The sequence below is a fragment of the Aulonocara stuartgranti genome (genome assembly GCF_965226115.1).
Source record: "Aulonocara stuartgranti genome assembly, chromosome: 22".
Lineage (NCBI taxonomy): Eukaryota > Metazoa > Chordata > Actinopteri > Cichliformes > Cichlidae > Aulonocara > Aulonocara stuartgranti.
Window position 1 is genome coordinate 6,208,166 of NC_138957.1, and position 16,294 is coordinate 6,224,459.

Consider the following 16,294-nt stretch of genomic DNA (forward strand, 5'->3'; position numbering starts at 1 on the left):
CTGATATGTTCAAGGGCATATTCCCAGGAGAATGCGACTTACACATTGACCCAGACGCCATGCCCGTCGTGTGTCTCAATCCAGAGAAATGTGTCATAGGTGCCACAGAAGTGAGTTACTTTGGACACAAACTCACCCGGGAGGGCATCCAGCCAGACCCAAAGAAACTACAGGCCATCAAAGACATGCCGCCTCCTGAGAATAAGAATGAGCTAGAGACAATGCTTGGAATACTCTCTTTGCAAGCTCCTTTGACTTGGAATGGCGAACTACCTGTCCAGATTCGCACTGCGACTATCAGAAGTGAACGCACCGCTGCGTCAGCTGCTCAAGCAAGACTTGGAGTTCGTCTGGGATCAGAATCACGACAGAGTCTTCCAGCAAATGAAGCATCTCATAACCAGAGAACCAGGCCCCATACTGGCATACTACGACACGACCAAGGAGCTACACCTACAGGTAGATGCATCCAAGTATGGTTTGGGAGCTGTGTTGATGCAGGACGGACACCCAACCGCATATGCTTCAAAGACACTGACCCCAACAGTGGTTAACTATGCACAGATCGAAAAAGAAGCGTTTTCACACCTACATATTGAATTGAATTGAAGTGAATTGGAAGAATTAGAGATTTGGATGGATGAATAATTGATTTATATTTCACTTATTTTTAAACAAGTTTCTAAAAATGGATTGAGCCCTTCAGCAAAGAAGAACTGTTGAAAAAGATGTTAGTGTTAAAGAATTTCAAGGGTCAATGTCTCTATGCGCTGATTTCTGTATGTGTACTTATTTACTGTAGGGCTATGTTCCTTTTTGATTTGACACATAATCTGTCTAGCAGGCAGATGAAGCCTAAAAACATTTTTCACTCGAAATGATACGCAGATAGTACGATTAAAATAAATTCAATGGGCGCTCACAGACAATTACATAGGTCTTAATGTGTGGTGCTACAAGGTATAAAAGTATGAACAAAATAAAAACATTTTGTTACTCACTTGTTTCTTGACTGTGACAATATGTCACCATTCACGTAGGAATTAAGAAAGGAAACCTAAAAAAATGAAAAAACGAAATAAGAATAATGGGAAACAGGGAAATTAAAATCTTTTAAACATTAGTGATTTATATTTAATAGTTGGAATTTTACTATTTAAATGTTACAAAAGAGATTAGGGATTGGGATCTTACAGTTGGAAGGATTTAGTGAATTTTATCCCAACTTACCTCTATGTAATTCCACAATCTTCAACTGAAACACTAACAGCTCTGCATATAACCTACGGGGATCTTAGCATTCAGATCTTCCAACCCATCATGCCCTCTGCTTTTATCATGTGATCTCTTACCAATAGTGTATATCAGAACTTGGAATGGAGGATTACTCGTTTGGAACTTTAAATGTAACTTAACTAACATAATTTGCATATCTTCCTTTGGAGATGTTGTTAGTGCGAAGTATCACTCATTTGAATTTATTACTTATGTTATAAAACAAGTTTACATTTTGAACCTAGAATGTCTTTTTAGCATAAATCACATTTGAAATTGGCAAAAAAACAAAAAACAAAAACAAAACACAATTCCCCTCTCGCCCATAAGGGCGTTTGGTCTTACTTATAATATAAGTATTATATTATAAAATGAGGTTTAAACTTGAACCTAGAATTCCTTTTTAGCATATATTGCATTTGTAATTTGGCAAAAAAAAACACCCAAAAAACAACAATTCCCCTCTCACTCAGGGCGCTCTGTCCATCAAGCTCAGGTCTGCTACAAGAAGCCTGGGAGCTTGAGGGCCCTGTGCAGTATTCAATTCATTTTAGGTCAATTTTATTTATGTCGTGCCAAATCACGACAACGGTCACCTCAAGGTGCTTTATATTGTAAGATAGACCCTACAATAATACATACAAAAGATGATTGAGATACAAAAGTATCTTAGTTGTTCCTAGGACTGTGCCCTCTGTATTTCTCAAGCTTCTTGTGTTCCTTCTTCCTGATGTTGCTGTCATTTGGAAATGCTACGTCTAACACTACAGCCATCTTCTTCTGTGATTTCCACAGAAGAAAGAAAACAGTAGAAGTCCAGTTGGTTATCCATCAACATTTTTTCTGTCTGCATCTAGAAGTCCCACAAGATTTTAGTTCGGTCATTCTCCACGACCCTAGTGGGCGTCTCCCATTTTGACTTCCAGGCCATATTGGCACAGATGTTCCTGTGTACTATTCCAGCCACTTGGTTATGATGTTCCATGTATGCTCTACTTGCTAGCATCTTGCACCCTGCTGTTATGTGCTGGATTGTCTCAGGGGCATCTTTACACAGACTTCACATGGGGTTTTGTCTGGTGTGATAGACCCCAGCCTCTATGGACCCTGTTCTCAGAGCTTGTGCCTGTGCTGCCATGATTAGGGTTTTGTTAGCAGCTGGATAGCGTATGTATGTATATGATTAATTTGTAGTTGACAATACTTTGGGTGTCAGTAGGACTACCAAGACACTGTATAAGTAAGTATATAATTTTATCTACTTTATTTAGACTTACCCACAACACTGGTCGTAATTGTTGTATTGTTCATAATGTTTGCACTCCGTGCTGATTGTCCCTTGGTTGAGAGCATGCCTGGATCTAAACCTAGTCAAGCTGGTCATGTCAGTACAGACCACAAGTGTCATGGAGGAGTTTGCTGATATGTTCAAGGGCATATTCCCAGGAGAATGCGACTTACACATTGACCCAGACGCCATGCCCGTCGTGTGTCTCAATCCAGAGAAATGTGTCATAGGTGCCACAGAAGTGAGTTACTTTGGACACAAACTCACCCGGGAGGGCATCCAGCCAGACCCAAAGAAACTACAGGCCATCAAAGACATGCCGCCTCCTGAGAATAAGAATGAGCTAGAGACAATGCTTGGAATACTCTCTTTGCAAGCTCCTTTGACTTGGAATGGCGAACTACCTGTCCAGATTCGCACTGCGACTATCAGAAGTGAACGCACCGCTGCGTCAGCTGCTCAAGCAAGACTTGGAGTTCGTCTGGGATCAGAATCACGACAGAGTCTTCCAGCAAATGAAGCATCTCATAACCAGAGAACCAGGCCCCATACTGGCATACTACGACACGACCAAGGAGCTACACCTACAGGTAGATGCATCCAAGTATGGTTTGGGAGCTGTGTTGATGCAGGACGGACACCCAACCGCATATGCTTCAAAGACACTGACCCCAACAGTGGTTAACTATGCACAGATCGAAAAAGAAGCGTTTTCACACCTACATATTGAATTGAATTGAAGTGAATTGGAAGAATTAGAGATTTGGATGGATGAATAATTGATTTATATTTCACTTATTTTTAAACAAGTTTCTAAAAATGGATTGAGCCCTTCAGCAAAGAAGAACTGTTGAAAAAGATGTTAGTGTTAAAGAATTTCAAGGGTCAATGTCTCTATGCGCTGATTTCTGTATGTGTACTTATTTACTGTAGGGCTATGTTCCTTTTTGATTTGACACATAATCTGTCTAGCAGGCAGATGAAGCCTAAAAACATTTTTCACTCGAAATGATACGCAGATAGTACGATTAAAATAAATTCAATGGGCGCTCACAGACAATTACATAGGTCTTAATGTGTGGTGCTACAAGGTATAAAAGTATGAACAAAATAAAAACATTTTGTTACTCACTTGTTTCTTGACTGTGACAATATGTCACCATTCACGTAGGAATTAAGAAAGGAAACCTAAAAAAATGAAAAAACGAAATAAGAATAATGGGAAACAGGGAAATTAAAATCTTTTAAACATTAGTGATTTATATTTAATAGTTGGAATTTTACTATTTAAATGTTACAAAAGAGATTAGGGATTGGGATCTTACAGTTGGAAGGATTTAGTGAATTTTATCCCAACTTACCTCTATGTAATTCCACAATCTTCAACTGAAACACTAACAGCTCTGCATATAACCTACGGGGATCTTAGCATTCAGATCTTCCAACCCATCATGCCCTCTGCTTTTATCATGTGATCTCTTACCAATAGTGTATATCAGAACTTGGAATGGAGGATTACTCGTTTGGAACTTTAAATGTAACTTAACTAACATAATTTGCATATCTTCCTTTGGAGATGTTGTTAGTGCGAAGTATCACTCATTTGAATTTATTACTTATGTTATAAAACAAGTTTACATTTTGAACCTAGAATGTCTTTTTAGCATAAATCACATTTGAAATTGGCAAAAAAACAAAAAACAAAAACAAAACACAATTCCCCTCTCGCCCATAAGGGCGCTCTATCCTACAAGCTCAAATCTGCTACCAGAGGCCTGGGAGCTTGAGGGCCATGCGCAGTATCTTGGCTGTTCCTAGGATGGTGCACTTCTGGACAGAGATCATAGATGATGTTCCTGGGATCTGCTGGAGCCACTCGCCTAGCTTGAGAGTCAGCACACCTAGTGCTCCGATTACCAATAGGACCACTGTTACCTTCACCCACCATTCTTCTCGATCTCTTCTCTGAGACTTCTGTATTTCTCAAGTTTCTTTCTTCCTGATTTTGCTGTCATTTGGAAATGCTATGTCTGTCACCACAGCTGTCTTCTTCTTTTATTCCATCACCACTATGTCTGGTTGGTAAGCCATCACCATTTTGTCCGTCTACATCTGGAAGTCCCACAAGATTTTAGTTCGGTCATTCTCCACGACCCCAGTGGGCGTCTCCCAATTTGACTTCCAGGCCGTATTCAGCACAGATGTTTCTGTATAGTTTCCCAGCCAATTGTTTATGGCGTTCCAAGTATGCCCTGCCTGCTAGTAGGAGTGGGTTTTGATTATTGATTTATTGATTAAAATCAATTAAAATTAAAATGTTTGTATGTGTGCGTGTGTGTGTGTGTGTGTGTGTGTATATATATATATATATATATATATATATATATATATGTGTGTGTGTGTGTGTGTGTGTGTGTGTGTGTGTGTGTGTGAACCGTTCGATACAGTGCTTTCGGTTCGGTACGCATATGTATCAAACAATACAACATTTTTTATTTATTTTATCAACCTTTCATCTGACGATGCTGTCTGTGTTGAGCGCTCAGTGGATCTGCGTTCGACTACTCCGCCTAGGCTGCACTGTTGAGTGCAGATCCACTGAGCGCAGCGCAAGCTAGCAAGACAGAAGCTAAACTCATTGCAACATGGCAACTGCCTCAACGCTACCCGAAATTGAACCTCCGCCATCCTCATTCAGATCTGGTGTTTGGAACTATCTTGGTTTTCATGTGAAGTATGACCCTGATGGTAAGCGCATCATGGAAAAAAGTAAAACAGTATGTCGGATGTGCCACGCAATGCTCAATTTGTGGGAACTAGTGCGTTAGCGCAGTTAGCTCGTTAACGTCCAGCCCCAAGCACGGGCAATCTTGTTAACAGAGATTTGCCACGTTATGGCGTTAATGTCATTTTAACGTGATTAAGACTCGACTGTACACAGTGTTTGTGTTTTCCTCCAAAAACAATAAGTTCCGTTGGAGCAGTCTTTCAACGCCTCTCTCTGTGTCTCGCAAACAAAGTTGACCCACACAACAAAGTAAAGCTATTTTTTAGCTACGAGCCGACACAGAACCCACCGTATTAGCCAGAGGTCCCTTTACTATGGTTCGGAGCCGCGGACCTTCAGTAACAGTAATAAATCACACAGCAATAGTACATTCACGTTGTTGTAAACAGCATGATAATATATTAAGTAATCCAAAGTATTCAGAATACGTTACTCTCATTGAGTAACGTAACGGAATACGTTACAGAATACATTTTGGGGCATGTATTCTGTATTCTGTAATGGAATACATTTTAAAAGTAACCTTCCCAACACTGGTTTTGTGTTAATTCTGATTTTGGTATTAGTTCTTAGGGTTTGGTTCTTGTGGTTAGTGTTTGAGTGTTTTTATCAGCCCTACCTGTGTCGGTCCTCTATGTTCATTCACTATGTTCCTCTGCGTCTCTCTGTCCAGCCTTCCTCATCTCCCATCTCTGAGTTTCTCCCACTGACCTTATGTTCCAGGTTTGTTTGTCCTCCCTGTTTTTTTCATGTGTGTAATTGCCCTTAGCTGTATCTCCCAGCTGTTCCTTGTTCTCCTTGTGTATTTATTGTTTGTTTTACCTCCGTTTCTTGTTGCGTCAACCCCTCACAGTGTGTGTTTTCTCCCCCCTCCTAGTTCCCTGTGTTCCCAGTGTAGCTCCCTCGTGTCCTTGGTTTTTGATTTGAGTTTCTTGTTTATGGCTCCTTGTTTTAGTTCAGTACGTGTGTTTTTTCAGGCAATAAAGCTGAGTTCATCCCTCCTCGTGTATGAGTCCTGTGTTTGGGTTCTATTTCCTGTCAGCCACACAGTGAAACATTACAAATTTGGTGCAGTATCAACAGTTGTGATATTCAAACATTATGTAATGGAAAGAATTGCACCAAAATGAGTCAAAATGTGATGGGCCAAAATTATAATGTACTCACATGTATATATAGTGTAATTGCAGACTTACTAATCATTTTAGGTCTTTTAGACAGCAAGTCACATTTTAATCACACAGAACACGGAACTTTATTCAAAACAAATTATGTTTTTTCTTTCACAATGTGGATTTCCAAATGAGTCACATTTCACACTAATGTGATTCCTAAAGGATGATATGCAAATTAGTAGATTTGATTACACAGTTACTTTAATGACACATACAATTCCTCAGAAGTCATCCTCAATTCCAAGTCACAGTGTCTTATAACAGACAGCGGAAATCGATCATCTGATTTGCTAGTAGATAGTGATGTCAGCCAAAGTCTGGAGAAGTATAATTTGTTAAGTGGTGAGTCCAGTCAGCATTCTATTTATTATAATTACTAATTCTTGTGTTTTTTGTTTCATTTTTTTAATCCCAATCAGTAGGGCTTCCAGTTTAGACATACAAATCAACAATTCTTCCAATTTTTTGACTGAAATCTTTAGAGCTTCCACTTATAGAATAAAATTCACTACTTCTTCCAAGATAGTAATAATTATTTCCTCTGCATGCAGCTTATCTTTGGAACTGGTCTCTGTCACAAGCAGAACAATAAGGACGAACAATGTCAGGTATGTACAAGTGTTGGTTCTACATATGTTTGATTTCCTCAGATTCAGTGGTCCCAAATGATATTCCAACGTTTTTATTTAAAAATTCATCGTGCTTCATGCAGTGGAAATACATTTTCAAAATGCTGACAATGAAGCACGCATTGGTCTGAGCCTACAAGATGAGAATCCTATAGGAGAACTTTGCAGGCAAGAGCAGTTTGTATTTGTTATACAGAGATACTTACCACAATAAAAGAATGCATCAACTAACACGTACATCTTATCCTCATAAACGCTTTAGGTGTTCGTGTGGGCAAAGAATGGATCCATTGACCTGTTGGATACACTTACGTCTGCTGCTGCGATCACTTTATTCTCTGCAGTGGTCTTGCTCCTGTTCCACTTCAACAAATACATCCAATTAAACAAATGCACATTAAAAGGAAGTTCAATAAAGTTTATTTCACTTTAAAAACGTTTGTATTCATTCTTGCACTGGGTTAATGGGGGATAGCAAAGTCCAGTTTGTGTAACATTAAGATTTACGTCATTTTTTTTGTAGCTTTTTACTCATATTTAGCTGTTGGAGTACTTAATGCCAGACTGGCGACCTGTCCATGACAGCTGGGATAGGCTCCAGCGCCCCCCGTGACCCTGAAAAGGATAAGCGGAAGCGAATGGATGGATGGACTACTTAATGCTGACAGGGGTCATTCAGATTCATATTTATGATTAATAATCTTTATCGGTTGTGTGAGTAAGGAGAAAAAAAATGCCCTATTCAATTATTCAATTATCTGTTCCTAATTTATATATATTACTACTACCACTATTACTAATAACAGCAACTTAGATAATAAGCTTTTGTTTATGTGGACATTCATACAACACTTTGTTCAATACTACAGAGTCAAAGTTAGATTTTCTTTTATTTTTTTACAACGTATACTTTCAAATTTAAAAAAAAAATAAATCCTAATGGTAGTTGTGCAAATCTTGTTAATTAAGTTAGTTGTATTAGTTATACATAATATGTCTAGTAGGGTCTCCCATAGCAAATTTGTCCTGGGTGAGGGACCAGACAAAGAGCAATTCAGAAGAAACTTATTAGAATATCACTGAGGGAACAGTTTCCCCTTCCCAGGAGAGGGTTATTGGGGTCCCGGCCTGGAGCCAGGCTCGGGAAGGTGCCCAAAGGTGAGCGTCTGGTGGCCGGCTGTTAGTCCATGGGGCCCGGCTGAGCATAGCCTGAAAAGATGATATGGGCCCCTCCTCTCGCAGGCCCACCACCCGCAGGAGGCATCATAGGAGTCGCGTGCATGTGTACCGTGTACCAAGCGGCAGCCAAGAGTGGAAGCCCTGGCAGACTGATCCCAAGACTGTCAATTGGGACATGGAATGTCACCTCTCTGGCAGGGAAGGAGCCTCATTTAGTGCGTGAGGTTGAGAGGTATCGGCTAAATATAGTTGGGCTCACCTCAATGCAGGGCTTGGGCTCTGGAAACAGTCTCCTGAAGAGGGCCTGGACTCTGTCTCAGTCCAGAGTTGCCTCTGTAAGAAACGGCGGGCTGGGGTGGGTTTTCTAATGTCCCCTCGGCTTGCTGTCTGTACATACCCGACAATGTCACCTTGGACATCACACTGCCAAAATTTACACAATATGCGGCCTGTCCCACCAGGGAGGAGAGAATCTTAGATCTGCTCTACACTAATGCCAAGGATGCATACAGCTTCTCTTCTCTCTCCACACTGGTGGTAGGGCTGGGCCATATCATACCATTCATGGTAATACCGGTATAATGTTGGGCAACAATAAGAAAATGAAATATAAAATAGAATATGGGTGAAACACGGATGCGCAGTGCCTTTGTTTTCATATGCACATGACGGAAAAAGCATGGCGGAGACGGAGAATGAGAAGGGGGAAAGCGGATCGTTGAATGAAACGGATGAACCAGAACTGGTTTGTAAAAATGCTGCAACTTCAGTGGTGTGGAACTGGTTTAGCTTTTGTCCGTCAGATACACAAAAAAAGCACTATTTTTGGTAGTCATGCTAGCGGGCTGTCGTTATTACCGTGTTGTTTGGAAAATACGACGCACTTAGAATGAATCCTTTAAGTTTTTTTGAAAATTGACAGAGCCCCTTATAATCCCGTGTGCCTTATGTATGAATTCTGGTTGTGTTTACTGAACTCGAAATGAATTTATGTACACGGTGCTCAAAAATCTGTCAAATGTTCAGTACGACTTTGCTAAGCTACAAACCCGCACCGCTTGGTGGACTGTCGAAGCATTACGGAGCCTCACGGAGTGATACGTACTGTGCTTCAACATAATATTACCATATTGTGTGTGTATAACCTCTTTTTAAGTATTGTGGATGTTATACATGGTAATGCTGAGGATATGTCGGCCAATTTCCACTGGAAATGCCTTTTGGCATCAGTTGCTTGTTTAAGTGAAAATACATGTTTTCATACATTTTTAAAATATAAAACATCAATATATGTTTTTTCTAATAAAGTTGTTGAGTTATAAAGTATTTTGTCTATTGTCATTATATCATCAGTTATATCGTTAGGGTGAGAAGGGTCAGCTGAGATCCGAGCTGCATGCCTCAGTGTCCTGGAGGTGTACAGGTCCTGCAGAGATGGGAGTCTGCAGCCAATCACCTTCTCAGCAGAGCGCACAACATGCTGCAGTCTCTGTTTGTCCCTGATAGTGGCTCCAGCGTACCACACAGTGATGGAGGAGGTGAGGATGGACTCGATGATTGCAGTGTAGAATTGCATCATCGTCCGTGTTGGCAGGTTGAATTTCTTCAGCTGCCTCAGGAAGTACATCCTCTGCTGGGCTTTCTTAATGACGGAAGTGATGGTGGGCTCCCACTTCAGTTCCTGGGTGATGGTGGTACCCAGGAAGCGGAATGAGTCCACAGAGGTGATGGGGGTGTCAGACAGGATGATGGGGAGGAGTGGAGCTGTGTGCTTCCTGAAGTCCACAATAATCTCCACTGTCTTCTGGGCATTCAGCACCAGGTTGTTGTGGCTGCACCAGGACACCAGACGTTCAACCTCCCTCCTGTAGGCAGACTCATCCCCGTCCGAGATGAGTCCAATAATGGTGGTGTCATCTGCAAACTTGATTAGCTTGACAGACTGGTGGGTGGAGGTGCAGCAGTTGGTGTACAGGGAGAAGAGCAGAGGAGAAAAAACACAGCCCTGAGGGGAGCCGGTGCTGATGGTCCGGGAGTCCGAGACATTCTTTCCCAGCCTCACATGCTGCTTCCTGTCCGTCAGGAAGTCAGTGATCCACCGGCAGATGGGATCAGGCACATTCATCTGGGAAAGCTTGCCTCGGAGATGGTCTGGAAGGATGGTGTTGAAGGCAGAGCTTTAGTCCACAAACAGGATCCTGGCGTAGGTTCCTGGGGAGTCCAGATGCTGCAGGATAAAGTGTAGGGCCATGTTGATTGCGTCATCTACAGACCTGTTGGCTCTGTATGCAAACTGCAGGGGATCCAGGAGGGGGGCCGTGAGGGTCTTGAGATAGGAGAGAACCAGGCGCTCAAATGACTTCATGACCACAGATGTCAGAGCCACGGGTCTGTAGTCATTTAGTCCAGTGATCCTAGGTTTCTTGGGGACAGGGATTATGGTAGAGGACTTGAAGCAGGCCGGCACATGATATGCCTGCAGTGAGGAGTTGAAAATGCCAGAAAACACTGGGGCCAGCTCGTTTGCACAGTGTCTGAGGGTGGCAGGAGACACACCGTCTGGGCCGGGAGCTTTTCGAGCATTCAGACTCATAAACTGCTTCCTCACATCTGCTTCATGAATATGAAGAGTTGTGGTGGGAGGAGGTGGTGTGAAATCCTCTTTTGTGTGGGGTGAGGAGGGGGGTGTTGTAGGTGAAGTGTTGGCTCTGTGGAGGGGGGAGAGGTGGGGGAATGAGTGTCCAAAGTGTCTCTATTGTTGGGGCCGTTGGAGGTGTGAAGGCTGCCTGATGGCTCGTCAAAACGGCAGTAAAAGTCGTTAAGGGTGTTGGCCAAGAGTAAGTCGTCAGTGGAGTGGGGGGTTTTAGGCTTGTAGTTTGTGATATTCCTAAAACCTTTCCACACAGAGGCCGAGTCATTCTCTGAGATCTGCTGCTGCATCTTCTCAGAGTGCTGGTGTTTAGTCCACTTCTTTAGTGAACCTGTACTTGGCCTCTCTGTAGCAGTCCCTGTCTCCGCTTCTGAACGCCTTTCTCTTTTCCAGCCACAGCTTTTTGAGTTTAGGAGTAAACCAGGGTTTGTCATTGTTATAACTCACCCTGGTGCGTGATGGCACAATGCTGTCCTCACAGAAGTGGATATAGGAGGTGACAGTGTCCGTAAACTCGTCCAAGCTGTTAGAAGCAGCCTTCATTGTGTCCCAGTCTGTATACTCCAAACACGTGCGAAGCTCCTCCACAGCCTCGTTGCTCCACAGTTTTTTGGTCCTCACGACAGGTTTGGAGAGCTTCAGCCTCTGTCTGTACGCGGGGATCAGGTGGATCATAATGTCGTCAGAAAGTCCGAGTGAAGCGCGGGGCACCGCACGATAGGCCCCGCTGATCGTGCTGTAACAGTGGTCTAATGTCCTCTCCTCTCTGGTCGGGCATTTAATATACTGCTTGTATTTGGGAAGCTCATGGCTCAGATTGGCTTTGTTAAAGTCCCCAAGAGCAATGATGAGAGAGTCCGGGAATGTCCGCTCCATGTGCAGTATCTGCTCCGCGAGTGCGCACTGAGATGCCTGCGCATCCACATCTGGCGGGATGTAAACAGCGGCCAGGATGAATGAAGCAAACTCCCGTGGAGAATAAAACGGTTTGCAGTGAATAAAAAGGTATTCCAGAGAGGAAGAGCAGTGCTGAGCAATCACTGTTACGTCTGTGCACCAGCCACTATTAATGTAGAAGCAGACACCTCCACCTTTGGTCTTACCAGAGAGAGAGGCCTGCCGGTCCGTGCGCAGCAGATGAAAGCTCTCCAGCTTTAGCGCGCAGTCCGGGATGTCCTCACAAAGCCACGTCTCCGTAAAACATAAGACACAGGAGGAGGCAAAGTCTCTGTTCATGCTTCTCATCAGGGCCAGTTCGTCTAACTTATTCCTGAGTGAGCGTACATTGGAAAGGAAGATCCCAGGAAGAGCAGTTCGCAGTCCACGTCTCCTCAGACGCACAAGTGCGCCGGCTCGCTTACCTCTCTTTCGGCGTCTCACTTTCCTGATCAGAGTCTGCAGTAAATCTGCCGCAGATGCGACAAATATTGGAAGTAAATCCACAGGTGTTGTAGTCCTGTGGTTAAGAAGCTCTTCTCTGGTGTAAGAATATCCAGAGGAGTGCCCACACACAGAAGTTATGCACAAAAACAAGACAGAAGTAACGCACCGAAGCACCAGGGCATCCATACGCGGCGCCATCTTGGATCTTACATGGAGTAACAACAACAGGCGATGTGGCCGTCACACACGTTTGAGCCGGTGGCGGTGCTGCAGGCGACAGCATGGGACCTGCAGATGGTGGCTGAAAGGACTCACCAGAGTTATCAGCGGACACAAGGTGCTGAAGCAGTTCCTCAGATCCTTCAGCAGGGACTGAAGATGTATGGAGCATCTCCTCAGGTCCCCCAGAAGAGGCAGAAGATAGCTGAACATAGGACCCTCCAGCAGAGGCAGATGGCTGAACGGGCCCCTGGGACCCTCTAACAGGTACAGAAGATGGCTGAATGGGCCCTTTGGACCATCCAGCGGGAACAGGAGACAGTTGAACAGGCCCCTCAGATCATTCAGCAGAGGCAGATGGCTAAATGGGCCCCTCAGACCCTCTAGCAGGTACAGAAGATGGCTAAACGGGCCCTTTGGACCATCCAGCGGGAACAGAAGATGGCTGAATGGGCCCCTCAGACCCTTCAGTGGAGCCAGAAGACCTTTTGTACCAGTAGACAAAAGGAAGTGTTAGCCATGCTCTCCAGAGCCCCCAACAGACAGAAGGAAGTGCTTGCCAGGCTCTCCTGGGAGCCACGGAGTGCTGGATTAGCTCACCTGAGTCACCAGCAGGAGCAGATGCAGGGCCAGTAGGTGTGGGGACCCCTGGCTGTATAGCTAGCTGAATTGATGGTTGAGTGGATGACTGAACTGATGACTGTACTGACTGTTGAGTTAATACCTAAACTAATGATTGAACCATAAGCTGCTTTAATGATTGAACTGCACACTGGGGATGTAGCTGAACCACAGACAACAGAGTAGGTAACTGACCTGCAGGCTGCGCTAAAGTGCTAAGAGCAGGAGACTGGGCTGGCACTGGAACACGAGCCCAAGCTGGCGACTGAACTGCAGACAGCTGAGCAGCAGGTGAGTGAGCTGAAGACTGAACCGACGGCAACACTGGAGACTGAACCGATGAAAATACAGACAGCAGGGCTGCACACTGGGGAGATGATGGAGGCTGAAGTAGGAGCTGAGTAGGATCACACATTGACAAATGACCAGGCTCAATGAAAAAAGGTTTTAGTGAAATCAGCTCACTGTTCAGAGTGAGCAGATGCAGGTGGACAGCAGTCCCTTAAATCTTTAAAGCCAGAGCTGACAGTCTCAGGTATGGTTTCAGAAAAGGGAGTCTCTGTGATCATAGGTAAAAATCAGGGAGCCACCGTTATTACCATTAGGCATACGAAAAACAGCCCCAGAATAAACAGTCCGAATTTCTGAAAAAACAGAAAAAGTATCTCTTTCACTCACCACATCTTGCTGCTCTGAAGTCCCAAAACCCTGCTGTGGAGAGACGTGCTGGCAGCGCGGCTCTGCTTTCTTCTCGGAGGTGGCTCCGACGGGCCAGGCATCTCCACGTCCAGCTGGTCCGTACTTCCACAGCTGCGGCGACAGAGGTGTGGAGTTGTTATAGAGGACCCAAAATGCAGGCACGGCTTAGATACAAGGGAGTTTTATTCAGGTTAGGTGCAAACAGAGGTGGAGAGGGCATAAACAGAAACTAAGGATAACATACTGAGAAAATTAATAAAACTGAAAACCTGAAAACTTAAAACGTATGGCAGAAACACAAGAAGACTCGGGGAGACAACACAGACAGTGCCACGAGGAGCATGAGGGAGACACGGCTGAACCTAATTGACATGACGAGACGGGGAGAACTGAATGCACTGACATAAGACACAGACCTTCACAATAAAACAGGTAATATACACTGACAGAACTAAGAGACATGACATGCAGAAGGGACACACAGATAGGGATGACTTTAGTATTTTAGTATTTATTTATTTATTGTCATTGTCAAGAACAATGAAATTGCATTTGGGGCTTCCATACAACCCAAAAAAAAAAAAAAGAAGAAAATAATAAATACCCCTTAAAACCCAAGTGTACATATTTAACCCAGTGTGACTCCAATGCAATAAGACAATCCTTAGCAATAATGACTTAACACTAAACTGAGAAAAATCATAACCCAAAACCAAAGAACTAGAAAACCACAACCAGAATATATAGCATTAATAATAACAGACACAAAATGCTGGGTCAGATGAACCAGGACCATGACAGGTGATTGATTACACAAAGTCAGAGGTAAACTCAATTCAGTGCCAAGTGACACAAACATTTGCTTTGAGCTGCCTAATAATTTAAGGTAAAGACCCTTACAATAATACAAAGAAAACTGAGTATGAGCAAAGGGTTTGATGACAGCTGCAAGGAAAACCTCCCTTTTAACAGGAGAAACCTCCAGCAGTACCATGCCCAGGAAGGGTCTGCCATCTACTGTGACCAACTGCAAGACAGGATGAAGCCTCACTGTGAAAGACAGCCAGAAATTAATAATGACTAATATTCAAAATGCAAAGAGGTGTATATACACATAGCAATTGAAAAAAGAAGATAGAAAAAGAAACACTCTACGCTTCTCTTGAGCCTAACTTAAAAGCCTTTCTATGATTGAGGGTTTAGAAGATCATTTCCAAACTATTTAAGCTGTATAAGATATAAACTGTTCCATTAGGTCATTAATATTGGCTTTTTCAAATGAAAGAAACTATTTTCACAGGATTGCCTTAATTTCCTTTGAAAGTCATTTGACTACTAGGATGTAATTTCATTATCAGAATTCACCTGCCTGACATCCTACTCTGATCCACAGCCCTCTCAACCTCCTAACCTCAAAGAATTTTTATAAATTTCTATAAGTTACATTGACTTGCACTGAGAGCCATTCCATAATCAGAATCAGAATGACAGAAACCAGCGTTTAATTTCCTAATCAGAAGAATCAGGACTCTGTCGAGGCCCAAATCAGTCTTGGACAGTTAATATAGGTATGAATGATCTTCATTTAGCTTTCTGGGGCTCTTCTTCATGAATACTCCTCCATGATGTCCCCATCTCCATTGTGTTCTCTTATCAGCTGAGTTTATCATACCTTTGAAGCAGAAGCTCCTGTGAAAAAACACTCTACAGGGCTCTAGACTAACTTTTTGCCATGGGCGTACCGGTACGCCTAACTTTAAAGAGTTAGGCGCACACAAATTGTCACGGTCTGGCTAGGGCAGACCGTATGTTGCAGGGAAGGACTCAAGCGCAGACCGAAATGAGATGTGAATAACAAAACAAGCTGTTTATTAAGGCAAGAAACGAGGGTACAAAATAATAGGGAATCGATGAAAACTAAACAATGACCTAAACTGGGTGAACTAAAACGAAACATACAAAACTCTAAACATAACGAACTGACAGGGATACCTGGAGCAGAGACATAGGAACAACGGAGCAGTACAACGGGTGAATACAACGGACGACCTGACAAAGAATGACTGAGAACACACAGACTAAATGGACACAGGATGATAATGAGGGAAGTGGCAACACCTGGGGAAACAGCTGGCACACATGAACATAATGACGTCACAGTGGGAGAGTAAAACTGAACACGATGAACACAGAAACGCCAGACCTCTTCACAATAAAACAGGAAACAGAGTGAGACATAGACATGACAACCTGAACTTGACAACATAAGCCACAGACATGAAATACATGAAAAGCAGGGGAGACTTAACATGGTGGAAACACGAGGGGAAAATAACTAGAAACACCTAGGCATGAAAACGATGAACTTAGGAAACCTGAAGGCTACAT

The 16,294-nt window shown here is 43.2% G+C and overlaps 1 protein-coding gene and 1 long non-coding RNA gene across 3 annotated transcripts; one reads left to right on the top strand and one right to left on the bottom strand.

Annotated features, from left to right (window-relative positions):
- Positions 1–6,919: 6,919 nt before the first annotated feature.
- LOC309698055 lies at positions 6,920–7,632 on the top strand. Its single transcript, XR_014273998.1, has 3 exons — positions 6,920–7,134; positions 7,239–7,323; positions 7,418–7,632. It is a non-coding gene; the product is annotated as an uncharacterized lncRNA (long non-coding RNA).
- A 2,488-nt stretch (positions 7,633–10,120) lies between these two features.
- Positions 10,121–13,623, bottom strand: LOC309698052 (uncharacterized protein). 2 transcript variants are annotated; one of them, XM_082520323.1, is made up of 2 exons: positions 13,403–13,623; positions 10,121–13,315 (listed from the first exon to the last, which is right to left on the bottom strand). In XM_082520323.1, exon 2 carries the CDS (start codon positions 12,563–12,565, stop codon positions 11,294–11,296), a length of 1,272 nt encoding a protein of 423 aa, XP_082376449.1. In that variant the 5' UTR covers positions 12,566–13,315; positions 13,403–13,623; the 3' UTR covers positions 10,121–11,293. The 2 variants fall into 2 exon arrangements, with proteins under 2 accessions (XP_082376449.1, XP_082376448.1); XM_082520322.1 differs by having other exon boundaries at positions 10,121–13,071; positions 13,187–13,623.
- Between the last annotated feature and the right edge of the window lie 2,671 nt (positions 13,624–16,294).

What these genes read in the sequence shown, in the direction of transcription:
- LOC309698052 (XM_082520323.1), bottom strand. Translation starts at nt 12,565, where the DNA reads ATGGCGCCGCGTATGGATGCCCTGGTGCTTCGGTGCGTTACTTCTGTC.